The sequence below is a fragment of the Chelmon rostratus genome, chromosome 7 (genome assembly GCF_017976325.1).
Source record: "Chelmon rostratus isolate fCheRos1 chromosome 7, fCheRos1.pri, whole genome shotgun sequence".
NCBI classification, from domain to species: domain Eukaryota; kingdom Metazoa; phylum Chordata; class Actinopteri; order Chaetodontiformes; family Chaetodontidae; genus Chelmon; species Chelmon rostratus.
This window is the reverse complement of record NC_055664.1, coordinates 15,411,682-15,436,949: the sequence shown is the minus strand read 5'-3', so window position 1 is coordinate 15,436,949 and position 25,268 is coordinate 15,411,682. Positions and strand designations below refer to the sequence as shown.

General features: G+C 42.1%; 2 protein-coding genes across 7 annotated transcripts in view; both read right to left on the bottom strand.

Annotated features, from left to right (window-relative positions):
• The window catches only part of kmt2a (lysine (K)-specific methyltransferase 2A), a 37,368-nt gene extending 28,437 nt beyond the window's left edge, over window positions 1-8,931 (bottom strand). For all 4 annotated transcript variants that reach the window (XM_041939971.1, XM_041939973.1, XM_041939974.1 and 1 more), the window contains exons 1-2: window positions 8,686-8,931; window positions 71-143 (exon numbers count right to left, since the gene is read on the bottom strand). In XM_041939971.1, the coding sequence (XP_041795905.1) occupies window positions 71-143; window positions 8,686-8,931 (319 nt within the window). The remainder of the gene's footprint in view (window positions 1-70; window positions 144-8,685) is intronic.
• Window positions 8,932-11,252: 2,321 nt separating this feature from the next.
• On the bottom strand, window positions 11,253-25,044 carry ube4a (ubiquitination factor E4A (UFD2 homolog, yeast)). Of its 3 annotated transcripts, none has more exons than XM_041941211.1 (20): window positions 24,927-25,044; window positions 23,010-23,179; window positions 22,631-22,831; window positions 20,312-20,424; window positions 19,831-19,983; window positions 19,307-19,466; window positions 18,935-19,137; window positions 18,544-18,735; window positions 18,097-18,430; window positions 17,736-17,862; window positions 17,248-17,555; window positions 16,766-16,898; window positions 16,467-16,657; window positions 16,105-16,205; window positions 15,141-15,254; window positions 14,870-15,044; window positions 14,492-14,672; window positions 14,160-14,307; window positions 13,870-14,027; window positions 11,253-13,767 (listed from the first exon to the last, which is right to left on the bottom strand). In XM_041941211.1, the coding sequence occupies exons 2-20, from the start codon at window positions 23,137-23,139 to the stop codon at window positions 13,632-13,634; spliced, it is 3,258 nt and encodes a 1,085-aa protein (XP_041797145.1). In that variant the 5' UTR covers window positions 23,140-23,179; window positions 24,927-25,044; the 3' UTR covers window positions 11,253-13,631. The 3 variants fall into 3 exon arrangements, with proteins under 3 accessions (XP_041797145.1, XP_041797144.1, XP_041797146.1); XM_041941210.1 differs by lacking the exon at window positions 24,927-25,044 and adding an exon at window positions 24,481-24,564; XM_041941212.1 differs by lacking the exon at window positions 24,927-25,044 and adding an exon at window positions 24,481-24,564 and having other exon boundaries at window positions 22,631-22,807.
• Between the last annotated feature and the right edge of the window lie 224 nt (window positions 25,045-25,268).

The following is a 25,268-nucleotide window of genomic DNA, read 5'->3' as shown; positions in this document are numbered from 1 at the left end:
TCATAGGCATCTCAAGACAATAGTAATGACCCTGAAACACCAGTAGGGTGTTATTTTTGAGTAACTTTACCTGAAGACGTTGTTGAAGGGCTCTGTATTCTTCTCTGCTCAGCAACCGTTCCAAATCCTCCAAACGCTTCTTCCTACAAAAAAAAAAGAAAAGAAAACTAATCAATCTTTTGTGACCATACAAGCGTAGGTTACATTACAATTGTAATGCTAAAATACAGGGAAGAAGCAGTGGTTGGTTAACAGCTCAGATTTATAGCATCCATTGTGGTACATAATTGTCAGTTGCCCTAGATGTGCAACACTTGAGTCATTTTTGAAGTCAGACTCAGATGAAGACCAAGGCTTCAAGGCTATAATGATGTCCTCAATCTTACTTTTGCCTGCTGGCTTACTCTGGTGCTCTCATGTTTCTCTGGTTTTCGGGATGACATGCCTGCAGTTGGAGAAGGCTCAAGCCACAACAGACAGTCTGAATTGCAAACAACCAAATCTTACTGGGTGACTAACACATCGCACAGACTTCCTTCCTATTGCCTGAGGGAACAGTAAAATACTAAGGTGGCTGGTCATACACAGACAACTATAAAGACAGCCAGGGCAAAGAGACACAAAAGAGGAGGCCTATATTCTATTACCATGTGAGCAGCCCTAACCAGTTTATGTCCTTTCCACTAGCGAGACACAAAATGTAAAGTGTGGCTTGAGGGTGGCACCAGAGGAAAGGCCACGTTGTTTCTTCAATCTAAAGGGTTAACCTTATGTACAGTGACCATTTCAGAACATCTCAGATGAAACTTATTCTAGCTGTGAATAGATTTTGATCAGTCTTAGATTTACTTTGGCAGCTTCAGAAGTACTCACACTCAGCTATACTTTTAGCTGAATTCTAACAACTAGCATGCTGACATGTTAACATGCCCTCTGTTGGATGTTGACATACAGATATTTTGCATGCAACATGTTTAACGTGCTAGTATAATGTCTAGCATATAAACTTGCTTGCAGGATAATGTGCTAATGTTTCCCATGTTACCATGCTTGTGTCCCAATTTGTCTCATAATTCATTAGTTTTAGAGTTTTTCTGAACTGGAGGAAATGCTTGGCCTGTTAGCTACAACTACCCCAAATTTCATCCAATGCATTCATCCTGTAAGATTTTATACTCCCATTTTGACAAAAGTGACACTCACATTTTGAAAGTCTGACTTCATCTGCTCGACAGCTGACCTTTTTTCAGCTTTGACATAAAAAACAAGACATGCACCATGAGTCCCATTCTTCTACTGACACACATGGAGTTCAAAGTTTTCCTGTGAACAGGAATGGGAACTTGGGGTTTATAACCTTATAACAAGTGTGAAAAAGCATATTGACCCATTTGTCAGGCACTGGCTCGTATGATGTGTGAAAAAGCATCTGAAAATCTAAGATTGCAGATTTCAGTTACAAAAATAAGCAAATATATCACAAGTTGCACTTGGTATTTTGCTTACTGAATTACTCTTTCAAAAATGTGTCAATCTTTGTGAGACAATTTCAGTGGTGGTGGCTCAAGAAACAATTTATGCAACTGTAAATGTTATGTGCACAAGCTGTACATCAATCCTTCCTCATGCCCAAGTTTAGCCCTGAGATGCACAGACGAACAGAGAAATCACTAGAGGATGATTAACATCTTCAGTATCCTCTGTGTGCCACTACTTCTTCCAATCAGTGTGTGTGTTTAAGAGTGGAGGTGAGTATGTCATTTCATCATATTTATTTATAGCAGCGTGTGGGGATGCAGTTGAGGTCTCGTTGGCCCAGTTTGTAGAGCAGCTGCTATCCAAGTGTAGTCCACACAAGTGTGTGCACATGACTACATGCAAACTGATTTGCACCAGCTAACAGTTACACACATCACAATGTGAATAACTGATACCTAAATGTGTCTGAAAAACACGCACGGTGTGGAATCTAATTAAAAAACATAAAAAACCACTAATGTGTGCTACAAAACTGCCTTTCATCTGCTCTACATATAAACAAACAACAATAACAGACAGTCAATACTGCTGTTTATCCTGGCAGGCAATACTAGTCTAAGCATCCTCCACTGCTCATCTCCTTACGCTTCTCTCTCCACTTTCAGTCTCTCTCCTCTTCCCCTCTCCTCACAGTAATACCAGCATCCTCTCCTCTCTGAGCAAGCTCTTGGTTGGTGTTGTTGCAGAGGTGAGGGGGGCGGAGTACCAACGGACGGATCTGACTCGCTGTGATAGCGCGAGTAGCAGTCAATGACATCACAACACGCTTCTCTAGAGGCAAGTGCATAGAGCCGACCGCACAGGTTCATGTACACGCACACTCATACATGCACACATGTACCTCCTGATTCTGTCAGCCACATACGCGCACGTTTAGCGGGGGGGGAAAATTACACACACACACACACCCTGCGTGTGAACCGCACAGCAAGATGTAAACAAGCAGAACATAGAAGTGAATATGCGGGGGAGGGGAGCACAGGCAAGGCGAGCAAGCAAACAAGAGTGAGAAAAGGAGGAGGGCTGTGGGAGGAGGGTGAAGAGGAGAGGAAAAGAGACAAGGAAGCAGCATCTTGACCACATGCACGATCAACAACAGAGGGAGCGCAGTCGTCCCTTGGGAGCACTGAGGATGAAAGAGGTTTGGGGTTTCAACATGCTCGTGCAGAAGCTTGCCAAATCCCAATCTAAACAGGCCTCCCACACACGACAAGGCTCCCCCATTCCTCCCCCTTACGCCTGCTCTCTGCCATGCTCCCAAACACATATTCAGTCACTCACTCATTGCTTGCTTGCTTGCTCGCTCGCTTCCCGCCCACTGACTGCCGAGCACAGAGCAGCAGCGTGTGAAACACAAGGCTCACCATGAGCTCAGTAGTAGGGCAGGCACAGGGAGGTAACTTCAAGAAGTAAACAAACACTGTAGTAGACTAGCATGATAAGGTTCATGTACCACCGTGCCTGCATAAGACCTGAGTTGCTCTTTTCTCCTTTATTTTTCATCTCTTCAGCTGAGGAGAGCAAGAATGTTCTTGAACGCAACTGTTCAAGTCCTTCTTTATCTTTGCCGGCTTTTCCTGTCACTCTCACCATGAAAATCGAGGCAGTTTTACTTCCTGCTGGTCTGTCACATCTCATCTAACTGATCAATGCCCAAATGACTTGGTATAAAATACTAACAGACAGAGAAAAGGAAACCGGTCTGATTCATTGTGGAAGCAACATTATTATTTTCAAGAGGTGAAGGGACAGCCCCCAAAAGTTAGGAGACGGATGTGAATTTGGTTTGAGGTGTACGTCTCTGTATCATTTTGACAGCACTTTCGCACACTGAGAAAGCTAACGGGACTTCCAAGACAACATTTAAGAGAACTCGAACTGGTTATAGATGATGGCCTGTAGATTCAGGACCAGTTTTCCAGGCAGGGTATAAGGCAGGTTTTAATCTAGAAAAGTTATTCCTTGCTTTACATGAATTGTATGCTCGTTCTGAATTTGTTACTTGATTATGGAATCCCAGGCGAAGATTAATTAAGGTTAACTCCAACACAGCTCTAGCCTGCAGGTGCTCATAAAAGCTGTAGCGGATACGGAAGTGAAAAAAGAAAAGAAAAATAAAAGAACAAGTTCACAGAACCAAAAAAAGGCTTGATACGTAAAAATATCTTTATATGCAACTAATTTTTTAATAGCTATACACATTAATTGCAAAATTAAGGAAGTAGTGGGCTGCTCACATAGTGCAACAAAAAGTTAATGCTATGTCGGCTGGGAAGTGGGTGGATGAACAATGGCCGGACCTAGTTTACCTCCAGTTCAGTTAAAATCTGCAGCGGGCAGAAGTGGCAAATAAAGCACAATCTCTACTTTTTTCCCCAGAAATCGTTCATGTAAGTCTTTCTTTGGGCAAACACAAAAGACACTGGGTAATGTGGCAAATATTTTCAGCTGGATTGGAACCCCAGAGGCTGAGACGTATGCCTCACCCACACCCAAACTGCCCCACACCCCTATATTTTGCATCCTTTTTAACTGCAAGATATAATGAGCGCAAAATTCAAATATGCTTAAATTTGTAGACTGAGATCACAAGCACCTCTTTATAACAAATGCAAGTATTAGAGACTTGATAATAGGTGCACGATATGGGATCACATTTGGCATCAATGTACAACTAAAAGTAATAAATTGAGTTTAAAGTTACCTACTCTAAGACAGGAAACATGAGTAAAAGTAATGAGGAGGGAAAGGATGACAGGAATGTGACTCAGACTGAGAGAAGGGACGTCAAATAGCTGTGTATGTTTTCAGGTTAGGACCCTGACAGTCAGTATGATGTTAGAGAACACATCTTAAGAAGTGGTTCCTTCCAACTAGTCTGAAAACATTTTCTTGACACATTCCAGGAAGCTTTCCGTTTGGATTTACTGTACAGACACGATGCCTCATCCCTTCCTGGAATGTAATCTGGTGATGAGCTCATACTCCTATATGACCCCTCTGATGACACATCTCAAAAAGGCCACAGAGGAATTCCAACAGTTGCTCCAGCAAATACTATTAAGCATACAACAGTGAATGTGAGTCATAGCAGATTACATTTAAGTTAAAGGTCCAGTCTTAGTCACTGATTAGTTGCTTCCTCCACTTGAGTGAATTGTACAGAGGTACTGCTTTATGACCTCTGTCAGCCCCAAGCAAAAGGTGGGCATTTGTTTTTTCAAGTGTCCCAACACGAAGTGCAACTGTCTCACATTTGCTCGACAGCACACAAACCAAAACAAACACTCTCTAGAGCAAGATGCATCCTCTTCCTACACCTCGCACACACACAGACAAAGACAGTCAGTGGACAAAGACAAACAGACTGATTGGCACGTGTGCCTGGTGTCTCTCTTGCCCTCACACTCACACTCTCACACAGAGGCTGGCAGGCACCCACAAACACACCCCCTCCTACCCACCCAAGCAGGCAGCGTGAATTGAAGTTCTAATCAAAATAAAGACAAAGAAGACACGCCCACTCCTGAGTGCAATAAGGGACATAAAGTCTTAGGGACACCCCTACTACAACCCAACACACACACACACACACACACACACACACACACACACACACACACACACAAAGAGTAAGAAAGACGACACAATTGCCGCCTTTCTCCCAGTCAGGCAACTCCGAAAGCATTCTGTTGTAGCAGAATAAAGCCATGGATGGGAGGGTCTGTGACTAATTCTCCTCCCAGCGTTGTCCCGTTGGGAGGAGGGGGTCGCCCCGCACCCTTTGATATCCCTGCCTGTGCTCTTTCAGCCGCCCGCACTTTGTGGGAGCTAGAATAAAAGCAGACACAAAGCTTCCTGCTCCAATCCACACGCTGTCTCGGGGATGGGTAAGCAGGGGGGTGGGGGTGGGGGGTCTTCCATTTAAATAGGCCAAACACCTGCTGGACTGAAGCCCCTTCCGCTCAAACACACTATTTCTCTCAAACCAGTGAGGCAAAGAGACATTTGGGTTGATACATCTATTCAGCTGCACTTTTGTATGAATGATTAAACACTGGTAATAATATGTGAGTGGAATGGATGTAGCAGAAGGCAAGATATAATGGACCAAGAACAAAAAGTGAAAGTTATGTTAAGTCTGGTTGAGTGGACAGTGTCGTTGGGGTTGAAGCTGTGGCGGTGGGGGTGATAAGGTCACACATTTACAAAAAAGTCAACGTGGACTGCACTCGGCACCAAAACAAGCAACGGCAATTTGGCCGGATCAGGAAAATGAATTCCCTGAACACACACAAAAGCTAACAAATGCCTTCATTTGGACAGCAACAGCCAACAAGCACCCTTTTGAGCCACCCCAATAGGCTTAGTAATCCATTCCAAAGTGGCAGCTGTCAGAAGAAAAGTTGCTCTGCCTCTCAGACGGGGTTGTGTGTGTCTGAAGTGGATTTGGGTCTTTCTGCCTAGATGGAGGAAGGAGGGGTGGCCAAGTGTCCGGCTGGCGCTCTGTTCAGGGTCGCCCTGTGAGCTCAGCAGGCTGCAGTGAGCCTGAACAATCCTGCCCCGGTCTGGCCAGACAGGCACTACACTGCTTCTCAATGAAACCACCATGCTGTGTCCGCAAAGTCCATAGGCTTCAGGTTCCACAGGGATTTAATAGCCCAATCTGTCTCCACACATCCCGAAAACAGCTATACTCTCATTCACTGGAGTAGGGGAAGGAAGGACTCTGTGAATGACTTAAAAAGCCACTGCCTCTAAGAATGATGTTTCATATAAAATTAATGTTTCTCCAGAATATCATACAGCTGTAATGTAAAGCACAAATGGATAGAAACGACTCTACAATCTTCATATGAGTCAAGCTGGACTGAAATTTTAAGGTCTGTCTCTATGGATCCCAAACACGGTTATGCTCTAATCCACTATCTGTTTTTCCTCACAAAACTGCTATTTCAAGTAAAATGTATGTTCTCCAAAACATGCTGAAAAATTGACAGAAAGTACAAATACACTTCAAAATCAATGAAAACATCATGTTGTGTCCGCACCTTCCTTATAATTCTAGCTCCCTTGGGATTTAATGATCTTGTCTGTTTCCACACATCCCAATACTGCAAAACTCTGAAAAAATGTCAGTCTTCATTACTAATGGGTCAGAGGGCCTCCTAGTTACTTAAACTGTGATTTGCTCACAAATATATTTCAATTACAATTCATGTGTCTTCAGAATATATCACAATATTTTCCAATATTTTACCAAATCTGACTGCTACACTGTAATATGGCCTATTATACTCTCCACAGCATCATTCACACATGTATGTAAAAATCAAAGCTTGTTTCAAGTTCAGAATAAAAAACAAAAAACATAGCTAAATGCCTAACTACTATGCATACAAATACGGCTGTACTTCATCCAAATGAGCATTTCATCTGTGCTCAGACTGGGAGCACTGGAGCTAGTGGTAAACATCCCCACACAGTGTACTCCCACTGCAATGAGCGCATGCTGCTCATCATGAAGAAGGAAGATGGTAGTTCGCTAAGGCGAACACACCCCCACATCACACGGTCCGTCAAGAAGGGGCTCGTTGTTATTGTAGCCAGCCCTGCATGCGCACTGTCAGTAGCAAGTCTCTTCTCTCTGATAAAACGAAGCGAATTCAGACACCAACCCCTATTGTATACTCTCACTAGCACTTCAACACTGAACAGAGAGATTTTGAGTGCGTGGCTGCGTATCAGACGTCATCTCTAAGCATTGTGAACCCGATTATATTTTGGTACTAGCTACGTACTGGCTGTGTAGAGAAGGGGAAAACATGTCCACCTCCCATTTTCCTATGCATCAGCAATAGCCCCGATGGCTAGCGTGGCGTAGTGCGTAGCATGGTAGCTGTCCTAGCTTAACACTCAACAGCAATAGAAATGATTTAGTTTTGTGTATGAGCTACGCCAACTTTAGCTACGGTGCTTGAACCCGCTACGTAGCAATATGCTGGCCGGAGGTAAACACAGCAACCTCCCGAGCAAACCCGCAACTTAACATCGCTTACGACAGGAAAATAAAGGTGTAGTTTTAGCTGTGAGATGTAGACAGCTAGCCTGCGAGCTAACCACTAAGCTATGTTAGCCAAGCCTCGCTTGGGAGGCTGACACCTCACTGCAAACAGCCAGCCCCTGAGCTTGGGTTGTAAATACTAAGCTAATTAGCTACCAAAGATATCTTGTAGAAATCTGGAAGCGAGCAGAGTGAACAGTGAACAACCATTTCTCGGAGACGTTGCAGACAGACGCTAAGTTCTCGTTAGCTAATCACAAACCACAATTGTGTACTCTCGCCCCCTTCAAGTTGACATGTCTTGTTTTCAAACATTACATGCTACCTTGAAGGTCCCATGCTATTACACCACGAGGACAACGTCGTTACGATAAACACAGATGCTTACATACTATTTTACTGTATGGAATAAATACTAATGCTAATACAGGACGAGAACTTTTACTGTATGTTGATGCACATGAATATGAAGGCATCATGCCCAGCCTTGACGGCTTCACATCAAGCTAATGTCAAGTAGCCTAACTAGTAAACCAATTGTAACTGCTGAGTTACACTGTGTACATTAGTAACCAAATGTGCAAGTACATGTGCTATGTGTTGACTGTATTGTAAGCTGTAATTAAGAAGGTATTCACCAGGATTTCTCCACAGTGTTTTGATCGAGCTAGCACACTAACGTTAGCACCAGTTCACCCTAACTATGTGGATGTAGCCTTTCCTCACACTCCACTGAGGTGAAGAAAACTTTTCTTTCCAGGAGGATTGTTGAGACCATAAATCTGATAAACATTTGGTGTTCATGTTGTTTCTAACTCAAGTTAACGTTATAACACGTTGCTCTAGAGTTTAAGGCCACACAACCAACTCAAAGTTAACTGAGCATCCTGGAAATGACAAGTTTGCTCACAGTCACACTTCACGTTAGGAAAAGGAAAAGACGTTCATCGTTTGGGCAGAGTAACCGTTAGCTCCTCATCTGAAATGTAAGAAACGGCTCTCCAAGTAAACCGCACTCTGCAGCTGTCTAACCGATCCTCCCGGGTAACCATCGGGCTGCTCCTGTCCTCTCCTGTGCTTACCTCCCCGCTGCTCGAGTCACTCGATTCCCCCAAAACATCCCGAAATTTCTGCAGGTTGCTCCCGATAACCGAAGAGACCTGTAGTGCAGCATCAAACCCGGGTCCGAGCCCAGCTGCGTTGGGGTGGGCTCCCGAGATACTCCGCAGAGAGGCAGTAACCCTGATTCGGCCCGCTCTCCTCCCGGTACCGGAGTTGCTGCTCCCTCCGGGCCGAGCGGGGAACCGCCACCGACAGCTGTGCGCCATTTTACACTCTCTGCCTGTCTGCCCTGCGATCAGAGATACCTCGGTGGGCGGAACCCTAACCCAGCACTCCACATAAACAACCTCTACCACAGCGCTCCGCTCTCACAGGCCGACACATCGTTATGCATGTTGCGGGGCGGAACTGAAGAAACCCCGACAATGCATTTTCTCAGCGGCCCTATCCAGGCTTTGCATGGCTGAATCCAAATCAGGTTTAGGGGCTTTGCCCGGGAAAGGAGCCTCGCACTTGAATCACAAGGAAGGACGAGGCCGTTAGCTTACGGTGCGGTATTTAAACAAGTAAAGTGAGAGCTCTTTCTAAGCTGCAGCCAAAGTCAAAGAAAGCGCAAGACTAACTTATAGTTAATGTATTAAGGCAGAGGCGTAGCAATGAATTCTGCACCTCCGGACGGAGTGTTGCTTTGCTGCCCCACTCCTGACAACACCACCCTTATGAACCACTTTCTCAAGCGAAATGTTTTTCTCATCCATCTCACTGTTTAAAGAAGATGCACACAGCTGTTCCGATGGCTCATTGAAAGAGAAGCATCATTTAGAGTTTTGATTTTTTAATTTATGATTTATTTAGGTAGTGACAGCTGGAGAGAGATAGGAAAGAAAGGAAAGTGGGAGAGAGAGGATGACATTACAATCTATATACATACAAGAATTATAAAAATAAATACTTAACGTTTGGCAAATCATGTTGTAACGTAAATAGATTAAGAAACACAATTCATTTAATTTTTAAAAAAGGGGAATTCAGATCAAACCTGCTGGATTTTTGACTGACGTGGACTGATGTGGCAAAGGCCGAATTTGTTTAAATGTAGCATAAGTTTTCTTATATTTTATACAAAGTTTTTTTCACCTTGAAAAGCACACAATAATATACATAACACATATATGTCTTCCAGTGACTTCCCTAACATGATATGAAGCTTTAAGAATCCTAAGATTTGTTACAAATACCACATTGGCCCACTTAGTCTTAGATATTAAACCTAATTCAGAATCATATGTAGTTTGTTAGTAATTAACACCAAATGTCAGCCATGGACAACATGATATACTTCTATTACAATATAGAAATATATTTGAAAGCACTTTGATCAGAGCATTTACAGTTAAAGAGAAACTACTGCAGGCTACCTTTGATAAAAACAGCACTTTTGTCAGATGTGAATTTATCTAGTCCACCTCCAACCAAGTATATGTGATGGATAACTTTTGAGTTTGATTATATGTAATAAATACTGAAAGGCATGATAATTTTCAGGATAACCAAATTAATTTGTGTTTGGACACACCTCACTCAATGGGTTTATTTTTTATAGTGTAGATTAATACTGAAGACATCAAAACTATGAAATAATACATATGGAATTATATAGTGAGCAAAAAAAAAACAGTTTAGACAAAGCAAAATAGGTTTTATATTTTAGATTCGTCAAAGTAACCACCTTATGATGGCAGGCATTACCAGCTTCGTGAGGTCGACACCTGGGACGCTTTTCCAGCGGTCTTGAAGGAGTTCCCACATGCTGCATGCTGAGCACTTGTTGGCTGCTTTTCCTTCACTCTGCCATCCAACTCATCCCAGACCGCCTGATTGGGGTTTAGGTCATGTGATTGTGGAGGCAAGGTCATCTGATGCAGCACTTCATCACTCTTCTGTGTCAAACAGCTCTCACACAGGAGGTGTGTGTTTTGGCTCATTGTCCTGCTAAAAAACACATGATGGTCCCAAGAAGCGCAAACCAAATGGGGTGGCATGTTCCTGCAGAATGCTGTGGTACCACACCTCGTCCTCCGTGCTTCAACCATACATGCAGATACCATCCCCTCACCTTCTCTTTGTTTCACAAAGACACGGCAGCTGAAAGCAAAAATCTCAAATTTGGACTCATCAGACCCTGCTCCAATAGAGGAGTTTTACAACAGGATTGGCCCAAGGCGGGATTGAGGAGAGGGTGGCTGGGAGGAGCAGCTTAGGAACGGTGTGGGCTCTTGAAATCTTGTGGACGGACTGTCTTTTCTCTGTACTTAGTCGAGCAGTTCTTGCCATGACATGAATTACTACAGTCATGCCAGATGTTTGGAACTGACTTGGAGACATAATAAAGTAAGTTAAGAACCCTCAAAATGTAAAATTGTGTGGGTTCTCCATCATAAAGCTATATGTGGCATTCACAAATATCAATTAATCGCAAATAATCTAGATTTATACTTAACTTTGTCTTTTGAAGTTCTCTTTTTCTATATCTTATCCATTTCATGACTGATATTATGTACCGATCTGATAACAAGAACACTTGTTTTATAAGTTTATTGCAATGGATTGAAATCTGCCATATTTCTGAAAGACAACATAATTGTCTTATATAACGCATTAGTTTTATTTCTGAATCATACTGTACATCCAAAATAAACATTTTATAATCACAATTAAAACAAAAATATTGCATTATAATTTAACCCATGTAATCATTCAGGTGGTAGATATTCAACATACAGTATGAGGGCATGCCAACAACTACATACAGTAATCCGTCTCTCCCATTTAGCCATTTTTGTACAACTACACTTGATTCTGAATTAAGTCTTTAATTCAAAAAGCTTCTCAAAAAACAGGTTGTCTTTTTCTGCTCGTCTTTCTTTCATATTCTATCCGCAGCTCCCTATATGCCCTAAAGAAACAAACTCATAATTATGTCTCTTAAGAGTATGAAACAAGTCAGATCCTCATTCGCTGACATTTGCTGCAAGGCTCTTGGTTTTAGGCACCGATTCTACTGATCAACTGTTTGCCCACGTTAATACACTATGCTTGCACACAACAAAAAATCTGTTCAAAATGGTAGATCAGGATACATCAGTTAATCTGCTGAATGTTAATTCAAAGGATGACAATGACTATTATAGACACTGCCAGTCAATAATGATTGAACACCCGATATTTTGGCTTTTTTTTTGGTTGACATAAGTGCACTGAGAAAACATTGTGAGGTTTGTTTTTGTTGGAAATAACTTAGCTACATGTGTTTGCAAGCTCATGTTTCACCATGAGTTTTGACTTTGGAAATATCCACCTGAGAAACCATTCAGCTCAGTCAAAAATGCACACAAATCAGTCAGCTAACTAGTCGTTTCTCTTATTTTTTAGTAAAAATAGACATCGTACATATATTGTGAAGCATGGTTCCCTGTCATTAGGAGTATGATTCAGCCAGTGCACGGCCATATCATGTCATGTGTAACTTTGAAGGGCACTTTCTAAAATCGGAGACACATTTACAGTTACAGTATGCCTGTGAATATTCTCGTTCATCCAGGTCATTGTAAGCTTCAGGGCATTCAATCGTTCGCAACTTGACCTCGTCAGTTTGTCTTGGAAGACGTTTCGTCTCTCATCCGAGCAGGCTTCATCAGTTCATACTGGCTAGATAGGACAGCTCTAGTCAGACTAGAGCTGTCCTATGTAGTCTGACTAGGTAGGCGTCTTCTAAGACAAACTGACGAGGTCCAGTTGGAAACGATTGAATGCCCTGAAGTTACAGTATGTGAGCAAAGTAATTTCCCAAGGATCTAACACTTCCATTTCTGATACTGTGATACTACACTATTTGTTTGTTTGCTTTTTCAGATGTCCCTGAATTGACCACTGTCAATTGGTGTTCATTTGTAACTGCTGTGAACAGCTCGTACATTTACAGATGGAACAATGGTGTCCATCAAGGCCACATGCAACAATCAAGCAATTTCAGTACACATTCTGGACTTTTTAGGTAAACTTAATTTGTTTGTATGTTCTTCATCCTTCAAACGTGGTTAACATTAATTCAAATCCTTATATCCAACAAATGTTAAATAGCAAGTTCTAAGATAACAAGCTCTTTAATTAGTGCTTGACTGAAGGCAAGTGCACCTTAAGATGTTACGACTGTTATCATTACATGTGTAAGTGCAGATTTCAAAGTAAGATTGTATGATACAGGTTTCTTATTACAGCGAACATCTCCAAGTACATCTAGATTATTTCCACTAAAATAAAAGTCCCACACAATTAAGTTCAGTTTTACTCATGCCTTACTTTTAATTGCTATTTTATTTACAATGCTGCATGAAGTTAAACCAAAAGTGCTAAAATATAGGGTGCTCAAGATTTTAAAAAGGCAGTGCATAATGTATTGATGGTCAAATCAAGTCAGAAACGATCCCATCCATGTTCTGCCTTAAGAGTTCCCAAAAATACTTACCTTGCAGTATAAAATCTGGTTGGGGCCAGCTGGTCTGTCAGGAGTTCAAATAGTACATTCAACAAGTCCTGTTGAAACGATACTTCTGGCCACAGTTCTGATTGCAATAATAATTAATTAGTACACAGTATTCTGGGAGAGGTTTAATCACCCTACTATTGTTACCACAGGGCATCATGAGAGTTGAACAGCTACTGTGCATGGAAGTTGTCACCAGCCGGTGGGCTACAGTTTGCCTGGACTGTTGTCACAGAGAGAATCCACTGAGCATGAAGGCTGCGTGAAAAGGCTAATGCAATGTTAGTCGGACCGGAGGAGTCGGAGGAAATCCACAGAGGCAAGCACACCATGGATTAGCCAAGAAGCAGAGGAGCACGCGAGAAGTGAGCCAGGAAAGGAAACAAGGATGCAGTCATCGTTTGTCACAGCGAGAGGCCACGGCTAGCCACTGGGTCCCAGCTGCAGCCTCTCCTGCTTATGCTTATCCAGCCACTGCAAAATCTGCTGTTTGAGCTCCTCGTTTGGCCTGATCTGGTCCATGGTTAGAGGACTGCGGTTGAAAGGGTCCGTCTGGTCACTGCGAGGAGGATATACAAGAAACAAGAAAATGCAAATGGATACTGTTGTCCACTGGACATCATCTCCACAGAATGTCGGTGCTTTGTAGGAAGTAACCAACCTGAGGAGATGCCTTGCTATAGTTGAGCGGTCAACCGTGACATTGGAGGAAGGGAGAAGAACAGGATCCAGCATTAAAGTGGACATGATTGGATCTAAGAACTCATCTGGGGCATCTGAATATGTCTCCTCTTCCTGCTGCTGTCGGTCTGCATGGGACTGAAACAGAAGCAAAATGAAGATTTTGAGTATTTCTACTTGTATTATCTACAGTAAACACTGCATAGATTCATAAAACAAATATGTATTTGAGTGTTGTCTCTAGCAAACAGTTTCCAAGTCAAATGATACCTTTATTTTGTCAGCAAGGACTCCAAAAGCCATTATCATGTCCCCAGGCTTGTTTATCTTCTTCAGTACCCTAACTGTTTGGGAGAACAGGGTAGGAGAGTACGATCGTCCATCCTTTGGGACTGTAGCACAGAAATTCTCCTCATCACTGGCAAAGACAAACAGAAATCACAAAAATGATCGTACGATGTGCCACTGTATTTATTGTGGGTATAGCATCGCTAGAATAAGGAGAGTTAACCAGCTATACAAAAAGACTGCTTAATCCTTTTTTTTCAACAGTTTCTTCTCTATTGTTAACAACTCTGCAGAAAGGAGTGTTCCCAACATACCCCAGATTCAGGTAGATGGTGCAGATGTCAGAAACAAGCTGCTGGGGCTTGAAGTCAAACTCACTGAAGTCCTTGACTTTAAGGGCACCCATCTTGGGGCCCACTAGGTGCTGCAGGAAGTAGTTCAGCATGGAGATGATCCTGTCAACCAGGAAGGGGTGCACAAAGATCCCCTTGATCTCTGGAAATGAGAAACATGATAAAAAAAAAAAAACACAGGACCAATGAAGACAAACGAATCTATATATATATATATATATATATATATATATATATATATATATATATGTGTGTGTGTGTGTGTGTGTGTGTGTGTGTGTGTGTGTGTGTGTGTGTGTGTTGTTTTTTTGTTTTGTTTTGTTTTTTCTTCTGCCTGACCTGAGGTGAGGAAGGCCAGTGTGCCGATGGTCTCATTAGACATGATGTTATGGAAGCGTCCCAGCTGTCCAAACATCTGCAGACTGGACTCCTTCTCTCTTCGAGCATCGGGGGCCAGGCCTTCCCACTCCCCCCGATCCCGCTCCAGCTGCAGAGTCTTGATTTTCTTCAGGTACTAAAACACAAGAAGACAGTCTTATTCTTTTGTTGAGCTCATGAAAACAATACTCTGACATAAAAAATTACAAGTATGGATGATGAGTAGTCTTACCTGAATAGCTTCATCCAGCAGGAAGGTGGCATCGTTCATCAGTAAGTTGAAGAACCTGAGGAACAGAGGGGGGTTCATGGCCTCCAGGTTCTCAGATGCGTAGTGCGCCAAATGCTGAAACAAGAGATATCAAACTAAATGAAGAGCACATTGGGATCAATCCAATAAACAACTAGCTTTCCATAATACCTTTTAATAAACCATGCATGCCTATTTTAGCCACCATTCATTCTTTACTTGCTTTCAAGCTACTGAGGGCCACAGTGGATCTTTCTCAGGATGCATCTCAGAGTGAAGTATAATGAAATATCATCGACAGTTTACCAGTTCATTGCAAAAGTACACCTCTTCCTTTTTACCTCCCCCTATCCTAACTACTACTCCTCTCATACTACAAAACAATTTTAATGAGATACAGTAAGAGAGTGAGAAAGAATGGAGGCCTTCTGGAGGAGTTTATTTGCTGCTCTTGTCACCAAAAATCAATGTCTGCCATTGATGAAGTTGCCTGATCATAAACTCCAAAACGCACCCCATAGCCGATTAAGATTTTTATGTACACTCATCACAAAATATTGATGCCATATTTATATTTCTCCTGTGCTGCCAACCTGCTTCACCTAATACCATCATTGTTAGTCATACAGTAGTCAGCAGTATGTGGTCTGGACACACATTGTTTGTGAGTGAGTGTTTAGGTGACAAATTTCATAAAGTAAGGGATTTAAGGAGTTTGTTTGTAGCTTTTGGGACAGCAGGCAACATGACTGGGACAGGGTTAAATTTTAGAATTATCAGATACAAGCAATCTCAAATTAACCACATGAAGAACACACTAAACTTACACAGAAAAAGAATTAAACCTGTGCACTTTTTTTGTACGGCAAAAACCCATCACACCACTATCTTTTGAAAACACAGTTAACTTGGATGACGAATCTTAAAGACATTTGTTTCCTGTTACCTTGATACTCTCTCTATAGCTCTCTTTGCCCCACATGTACTTGAGGATGGGATACATTGGTCTTCTGTAGTTGAACTTCTGTTCAAACTGATGAGGATCACCTGAAAAAAGAGAGGAAATCTTAATATAATGAAACATGCTCCATTGCTACCTTCTAACTTTCCTATTTCCTTAAATTGATCTGCAGAACACAAACAGTGGGCAGACACAATCCAGTGAGTGTTATATGTTTTTAATCAAAGATAGTCCTTGGTTAGGTTCTTTTCAAGTGTACTAATTTATTCAATACAGTTCAACAGTTCTGTTTCCATCTGAAATCAGCACTAGTGAGTCAAAACATGTGAGAAATACAACTTCTTCACCTGTGAATTCAATGTCTACAAACACAGTGATGAGGGCCTCAGCCAGCTGAGGTGCAAGCCTGTAGGTGCAGAAGACTCTCTCTCGCTGAAACACAATTGGTTGAACAGCACCAAGAGCCACCGGCTCCATGTGGGGCATCACCGCCTCTAAGACCTCTGCAAGCTTTGCTCTTAAATGAGGGTTCTTCATCCTGTTGTGCACACAGGACAGGAGGGATTGAAGCAACATGTGAAAGATTCCAAGATGGCCTGCATCATTCAAGCCTGACCACAACCGCCAACGTGATAACCGAACGTACCTCTCTACGTTACCCATGAAGACAGTGATGAAGTTAAGAATCTGCTCCAGACTTTCTGCAGAAGTCTCCAAAACATCGTCCGCAAATCGACGCAGGAAGATGAAAAAATCTCCCAAGTTCTCTGCAAAAAACTCTGACAAACAGAAGACGCACTTAAGTGATGACTATCATATGAAGGAATGTTCAGCATGAGTGAATTATTGTACTACGAGTGACTAACCAGTATGTCCCTGCATGTACAACAACAGTCATTTCAAAACAATTTGTAGTATCGGCTGTATATAGTTAGAGATTAGAGAGCCAGAACCCTGCAGCGTTTTATAGTATCAAACTATCTAAAATATCATGAATTACATCCTGGCAATGTGTCATAACAGCAGCATTTTTAACACAACAAGACGATAAAAGCTAGTTGGGATGTATTTGGGGGGTTTTGGGCTCTATTCCACTGTATTATGAGTGTAGTGGAAGATCTGACCTACCTGGTACATAGCACAGCATAGTATTCTGCAGGGAAGGCAGGGGAAAACTGAGTGCTACATGTTCAGGCCCCTGGTTCCCCATACCAAGCTGAACCAGTAGAGCACCGGTGGAAGCTTGGAGGTTAAGGCAGCATTGCAGCATGGCAGGCTGCGTGGTGGCAGCTTTGGTTGACAGATAAATAATCATCAGACCCTCAAACCGCTCCCGAAGCTGCTCTGACATCGGGTTGCCTGTTCGTTGGGCCTCCTGCCACGACACCTGGAGCCGGTGGAGATCCTGGTTCATCTTCACCATGTGGTCATGGAGTCTGAACATGCATGTGCACAGGTGCGTGGATTCAAACAGAACATGACAACACGGGTTAGTGCTGACATATGGTGCGAATGAGGAACACTGAATACATGACATTTCTATGGGATCTGTGAAAGAGATACTCTCCTTCATATCTTTATGAAAGTTATGTTGGTGCTTGTTTGAAGGTACGTACCTGTGGAAGCCAAGATGCAGGGTGAGTTGTGTGAGGATGAGGTTTTCAGTTAGCAGGCTGTAGGACTGTGCAGACTCCACCGGCTGCTGCGGGGGCACAGGAATCAGACAGGTTTCCTTGTCGAGTCCTGGCATAAGAGATGGGGGATTGTTTAGTCATGAAATTTAATGTATACTCCTGGGAAATCCTACCAGTATAAACCCACTTACAAAAGCACAAAAAGTACAACAGCTGCTGAATTAATACGCATACATAAAAATGATATAGTAATGTATTTAAAATAGGAAAAGAGAATATAGAAATAAAGAATAGAATAGAATAGAAGAGAGAAATATTAACTCTCATTTTCACACATATTAACCTGTTGCGTGCACATTGCGATTGCGCCTCTCTTCTTCGCTCAGCTCTTTGAGGGCGCAGTAGGTAGGGTTGAATGTGAGCAGTTTGGGCGAACGTGGCCTGCAGAAGGGCTGGCACAGCTTCAGCAGTGCTGCACCCAAGTTTAAGAAGAATGCATCTGAGGCATACATTTGGAAGAAGATCTCTGGCATCTGATTGGCCCATATCTTGGCCCGGCCAGCATTAGCCTGCAGACAGCTGCCCAACCACGAGAGCAGCAAGTGCCGTGTCTCACCAGATCGCTGGAGCAAGTTTTTTAAGATCTGGTGCAGCTTGTCATGAAACTGGCCCATAAACTGCAACACAAGGGGAGTAAAGATCATTAGCTCTGAGACATTTTTGGTGTGACAATCAGTGTGTGGTCTCATCTTTATAAAACAGCAACATCAACTAAAGAGAATCTGTTTACCTGGTGGATGTTAGCCTCCTGGACCTTGGTCTCCTGGGCACTGGAGCGGGAGGCGTTCAGGAAGTAGCCATGTCCCTCCACCACACCTGGGGTTTTCAACAAGCAGGAGATACTCAACACCGCTCCCAGCAGGCTCTTCTGGTACTGTAAACCATTAGCTGGGTCTTTCGGCTGAATGTGTTCCACCAGTACCTAGGAAAACCCCAAAACAGAACTGATGGAAGGATCGGGAAAAACTGGGGGCACTAAAATAAGATACATAGATGATCTGATTATGATTCTGTGATTACTGTAAAACTTGATTAGTAGAGACCAGTGAAATTAACAGTGGCTGTAAGAAGGCAAATTCATGACAACATTTGCTAACGTTTCTCCTTGTGTGTCTCCTGACCTTGGCAATATCTTTATGGTGGCTGAAATAGAGCAGAACATCTAGGTAGGAGTACAGGAGAGGCTGGCACAGGTCCAAGTCTTTGATGCGTCCCTGGAAGATATCAAACACTGGAACTATCACCTCCTCAAAGGTACGAACCTCCTGGTCAGAGAGTATGCCAGCAATGACCTCCTCCACAAACTCAACCACCTCCTCTGGCTCTGAAACACAGTGACTTCGTAAGAAACCGAGAAGAGAAAACTCTAGGCAATGATTTACCAAAGACAGTAAGAGAAATAGCAAGACAAAACAAAAGTGAGAGGCAGGGGAAAAAACAGATTCACAACAAAGTAAACAGTTAGATCTAAACAGGCCCAATCCTAAACCTACGTGCTCCATTTAAATCCTCCAGCAGCAGGTCCAAAAGCTGTTCATAGACATTCTGGCTGATGTAGATCTCTGGAGTGAGCAGGACCGTCCGTGTGTTAGAAACCGTCAGGTTCTTACAGTGAACAGCAAACGACAGTAACTTCTCTGGTACCTTCGTCACCTGGTGCACAGACAATCAAATCACTGAATTATGGAAGAGCATGGCTAATTTTTATGCTCCAATCACCAAGAATAGTCTCTTGACAGAAGGCAACATCTCGAAATAGTTGCAGTAAGAGTGCACAAACTTCTGTATACCACTATACATATCAGAATACTACCCCATATCCCAAAAGTTGGGATGCTCTTCAAAACAAAAATAAAACAGAAAGTGAGAATTTCTAATTGTTGACATATACTCAATTGAAAACAGTACAAAGACAATTTTTATGCTCCAATCACCAAGAATAGTCTCTTGACAGAAGGCAACATCTCGAAATAGTTGCAGTAAATTCCTACTATACTCCTGTAGGAAAAAATCGCACCTCCTCTTTGGCCCTCTGGTAACAAGCAAAAAGATAAGGGATGGCACTCTTCTCTCCGGCATCACGGTCAGCCGACAAGTTAACAGCACTGCATGACGTCATGTAGATGAGGTGATTTCCTGGCTCTAGCAGCAGCAGACGGTTAAACAGAGCCTTGAGGACAAAGTGAAACATCAGAGACACCAATCAGTCCCTGTGCAATATTTTGCACATCTGCTGACTCATCCAAAGATTTTCTAAGCACCGAAAATAGTAAAATCTTCATGTGTTGTGTGGTTCCTTAAATTTATAAATCTATTTCTGAAAAAAGCATATTTGTCAATTCTTCATGCCTCACTTTCTTGTATCTAATGAATGGTGCCCTTTGAATTGCTTTGGGTTGCAATTTCTTCACCAGTTGTACCAAACAAGTACAAGAAGAGAGAAACCACACATGGGAAGATTAGAGCGATGACTTACAAACGTGTTGTTGACATCTGACCTGTTCTATGTTGTCCATGTCCAGCCAGTCCTGTCCATCCAGATCTGCAGCCATCTCCTCCAAGTAAACACAGCGAGGAGGGATCCCATTACCTCCTCTCAAACTGGGGTCACCTAGAGGTGAGAATAAAACCAGGTTCAATGAAATAAAGTCTGCTCAAATCAGAGTACACATGACAACCCATGCAGCTCAAACCACTCTAAGCATGAATACTGGGTTAATTGTAGTTGGCAAATAAATCAACAGCATTAACATATAGTGGCATGCAAAAGTTTGGGACAAAGTTTCTGGTGCTGTGAACAGCTAAGCAAGTTAAAGATCATCTGCTTTCCAAAAAACATAAAACTTAAGATGACACTTCACACATTTCAAGTGAGATTACTTACAAGCCCAAAGCATGATCGATCCACCCCCATGCTTGACAGTTTGAGAGGTGTACAATGATCATGAATAAGCCAATGCCCTAACATGCTAATTAAGGTCAGAGACCTTGGTAAAAGTTATCTGAGAGCTCAGATCTCCAACTTTTGCATGGTGCTTCTTTCCTTTTTTCCCCTCTAAAATAAAACAAAATTCTGCACTAATCCTGCTTAAAATGTTGAAGCAGATGTTTCATATTTAACTTTATGATTTTTATTGATCAGTCCATCTTCTACTCACTTAACCATTCACAGTGACCAAAAAATGACCAAGAGTGCACAAACTTCTGTATACCACTATACATATCAGAATACTACCCCATATCCCAAAAGTTGGGATGCTCTTCAAAACAAAAATAAAACAGAAAGTGAGAATTTCTAATTGTTGACATATACTCAATTGAAAACAGTACAAAGACAATAAGTTAAAAGTTTAACCCCATCAACTTCATTGATTTTTGTAATTATCTGCTTATTCTGAATTTAAAGACAGCAACAGTTGGCAAGTTGGGACAGGAGCAACAAAAGACTGGGAAAGTTGTTGAATGCATCAAAAACACCTGTTTGGAACATTCCACAGGTAAACAGGTGCATTGGTAACAGGTGATAGTATCATGATCGGGTATGAAAGAGGCATGCTCAAAAGGTTCAGTTATTCAAAAGCGAGGATGGAGCGAGGTTCACCACTTTGTGAACACATGATTGTATGAAGGATGTTACTACATGAGCTCAGGAACAATTTGTAAAATCGTTGCCAGTAAACACAGTTTGTTTGCAAATGACTGCATTCTGTTTTTATTTACATTTTACACAGTGTCCCAACTTTTTTGGAATTAGCGTTGTAAATAAGACATGGGAGGATTAAATGCATAGCATGTATTTACTCTGCTTTATTTCAGTCTGAGGTGGCAGAGGAATTTATTAAAAATGCTCTAGGTGAAAACAGGGGGGCTTTTAGTCCGCATTTCCTGTACACCATGACTCACCCTTAAGCAGTCTCAGCGGTGTAGAGACCCAGCCATCTCACAGTGAGACTTCACAGAGTGCAAGGTCTTTGTATTGTCTTAAAGGCTGGTGAGTCATTTGTTGCAATACTTACTGGAAACTTAAAATTCTTCTTTCAAGACAGCTGGTACTATCCAACAATACCACAAACAGAACAGACTATGCGACTATTTAGGCATAACACAGTTCATCTGACAGCTGTCTGTCTAATGTCCCTTCCAGATTGAAGCAAGGGAAAAATGATTTGCCAGTAATGTAGAAAGGGTCAACATGGGTTATCTGAACTGACTCTGCAACCCTGTTTCACACACAGTGTTACTACAGAAATACTGCTGGTTTACTAACCTATAGCTACAGAAAGTACTATTTTAGATCATCTACCATGTTGATTTTCCAGTGTTAAAAATAGGACAGAGTGACTATTTTTACTGCTGTCCAAACACAAAAAGCCTGTTTAGCAGTGCACATGGAACTACAGATGTGGACCTGTTTGTAAATTACTACCAAATATTTGCCATTGACTCATGACATTTGGGCGATGCAGGTAGAGAACCAGAATCTAAACAAAGGCTCAGGTCAGTCATTGACCAAAACAAAACATATGACCATCTGACACAATTTGAAAGCTACAACAGAATGTATCTATTGCTATTGGTGTCCTCATTAAAAACAATCTTACATGATGATACATTGTGCAGGGGTTTTTTTTATAGTACCCCACTTAGAACGACACTCTGATGTGGGTCAAACCAGAGTCTGGGATGTATCAGAATGGCTTGACGTGTGTCAGTGACAGGTGTCTCACATCAGTAGACCTGAGTCTTATGTAAGTATGCTGTATGAAAGCGATGTAAGTTACAGATCAAAGTCCAGTTACTTTTCCCTTTTGACTTACTGTTGTCCAGAGTGATGAGAAATATTCGCTGGATCATGTGGTTGACATTGAGCTGTTCACACAGCTCCTGCCTGGACCGAAAGGAGCGGCTGATCTCTGCCACGGAGTCGTCATTGTCATCAACGCTGTCTGACACAGAGTTTTCTGACTCTGACTGGCTCTCTCCCGAGTCCTCCACTGTGAAACAAGATACAGTCTGACCTATATATACAAGAAAAAAACACTGATGCGTTTCTAACACTGAAATTATGTCATATATGTTTATGTATATGCATTTTGTTATGAACCACACTTTAACTTTGAGATCCCTGGACCAATCTACATGAACACTGGCTGTAGTTATTATTACAGGACTGCAGTAGCTCTGATAATTACTCACATGGTGGTTCAGCAGACACCTGTTGTGGTTTCTGGCCTGATGCAAACTGCTTGGCATCAGCCAGTGAGCTGAAGAGAGCAGCAAAGGGGTTGCAGGAGATGTTCTGGTTGTTGTTGCCCTGGTCGGTCATCTCACTAGGGCTCAACACTCACTCCATCCAAGATCCCAGCCTTAAGGAGCAATGCAGACACAACAACTCAGTGGCAATGGAACAAGACTTATAATGTCCAAGTAAAGGATTAGTGAGCACGGGCAGTATTTTTCTACATACACATGGAATCAGCAACATTTTCCAGTATTGTCCCACTATTATCATCACCACATCACCCTTACAGTTAAAAACAGAGCTGTATAACTTCATCATCTAATCATTAAGGACTTGGTAGCTTTTTTACCATCATCATTCAAATTAACTGGATCAGCGTTTCTTAAATTCACATCAAAATGGGCCATAACACATGCAGTTATCCTTGTTTTTCTGTGGGGGAGTTGTTTAAAATCAGCATCATAAGGTGCTTAAGGGTCAGCAGGGCATCCTTTAAGGCATCCAGCCTCCTTGATGTCACATTACTGCCTCGGGGATTTCATGCCCCTCGTTGCCCAGTTTCTGCTGTCACTTAATCACCAATTGTCCTCAAAAATATAAATAAAGTAGCCATCTTCTGCCCTTTCTACCACCCCCTTAGACGAGCGTAAGCTTTAGACCAGTCCAATAGTCCTCCTCTGTGCAATTCTGCAAGCATTTCCTGTGTCTGTATCTCACATTTTCTGCATGCATCCTATCTTTTCACATCGGATGTTTTTCAATCCTCTTTAAAGGTTCGTCCTCTGCTTCACACCATTCCAACTCTACTTTGGATCTAACGCAACCTTAAATATTTTATTTTCTTATAGTTATAACTCTTGATTGATTTATTTACGCACTATGCATTTTCCCTCTGACCAGGATAGAAACTTTCTGGCATGACATTCAGAAAACGGGAATCAATAAAACAACTACTCCGGCTTCCAGTTTGACACGGAGCAGAGAACATATGGACTGGCTGTCATTATCGGTGCGCTTGTTCAGTGCTCACATCACTGCGGTTGATAGTTACCATGTGTTGTCACGGTTACCCATCAGTTTAGTTCAGCACCTAACAGTCACAACTTGTGTTTGTCTTTGTGGACCTAGCTTCCCATTTAGCCACTACTACACAATTTCAAAAGTATCCTGTCACCTGTTAAGCAATTCAGTAGTAGCTTTAGCTACTTGACGCTAGTTAGCTAACTAGCTAGCAGTGTTAGCTAGTAGCAGTGACCGTCCTGCATCAGCGCTAGTTAGCTAGTTAGCTAGCTTGTGAAGTAGCAAGCTAGGCTGCCATGGGGTCACCACGACTCTACTTCAACATTGATTTTATAAACAGTGAAATGGATTTCGTGTATTGTCAGTCTAAATAATGAATACAAACGATAAAGAAGGCTGACGTACCTGTTTGACAGAAATAAGTGTGTGTTTCAGATGAAAAAAAAATGCTTCTACGATACCAGTGGCAGTTCTCCAGTGCGTTGAAATCGTAAACGTCATCAAAATGAGACTGACGGTCTGCTTTGCTGAGTAACTTTTTACAAAACATGAAAACTTGATCTAACACGGTTTAATAAAAAAAAAAACCTGTGTGACTGTATTATAAATAGTGAGCGTGCGCAACTCTAAATACGAATAATAAAGGTTAATCTGATATTTCCCACCTTTAAAGTCGATTCACAATAAATATTTTTGGGAATACTTTTTTACAGTTATGTAAAAAAGAAGAAGATAAGCTTCAGATAAGATACTATTTCCGCATTTTATGGAATAAATGGGGGAAAGTGGATGCATCATTTTTTAACAATATAATTAATGATATTTTGGCAGATACAAAGTCTGTGACTCACCAGCACTTATATTCAAAGTTCGAAAAGTGTTGTTTGTTGAAAAAAAATCTTTCTTCGTTTCTTTTCTTTTCCCTCTTTCTGACTGTCGTTTTTGTTTTCTTTCCCGTTTCGAATACTGCACTGCCTGAGCGGGGTCAGCTGACATTTCAGCTACTTTTTCTCTGATGCCTGACAGTCAGCAGAGGGCAGCAGCAGACAGCGTCTCTGCAGGGTCCCTCCTGACTAATTAGACCTAATCTGCCTGAGTTTTGCACTTTTGCCCACAGCATTGATGTGTGGCCCTGTCCTCTCTGTGTGTTTATGAAGTTGTAGTTTGAGTTTGAGAGTTTGCTTCTGGACAGA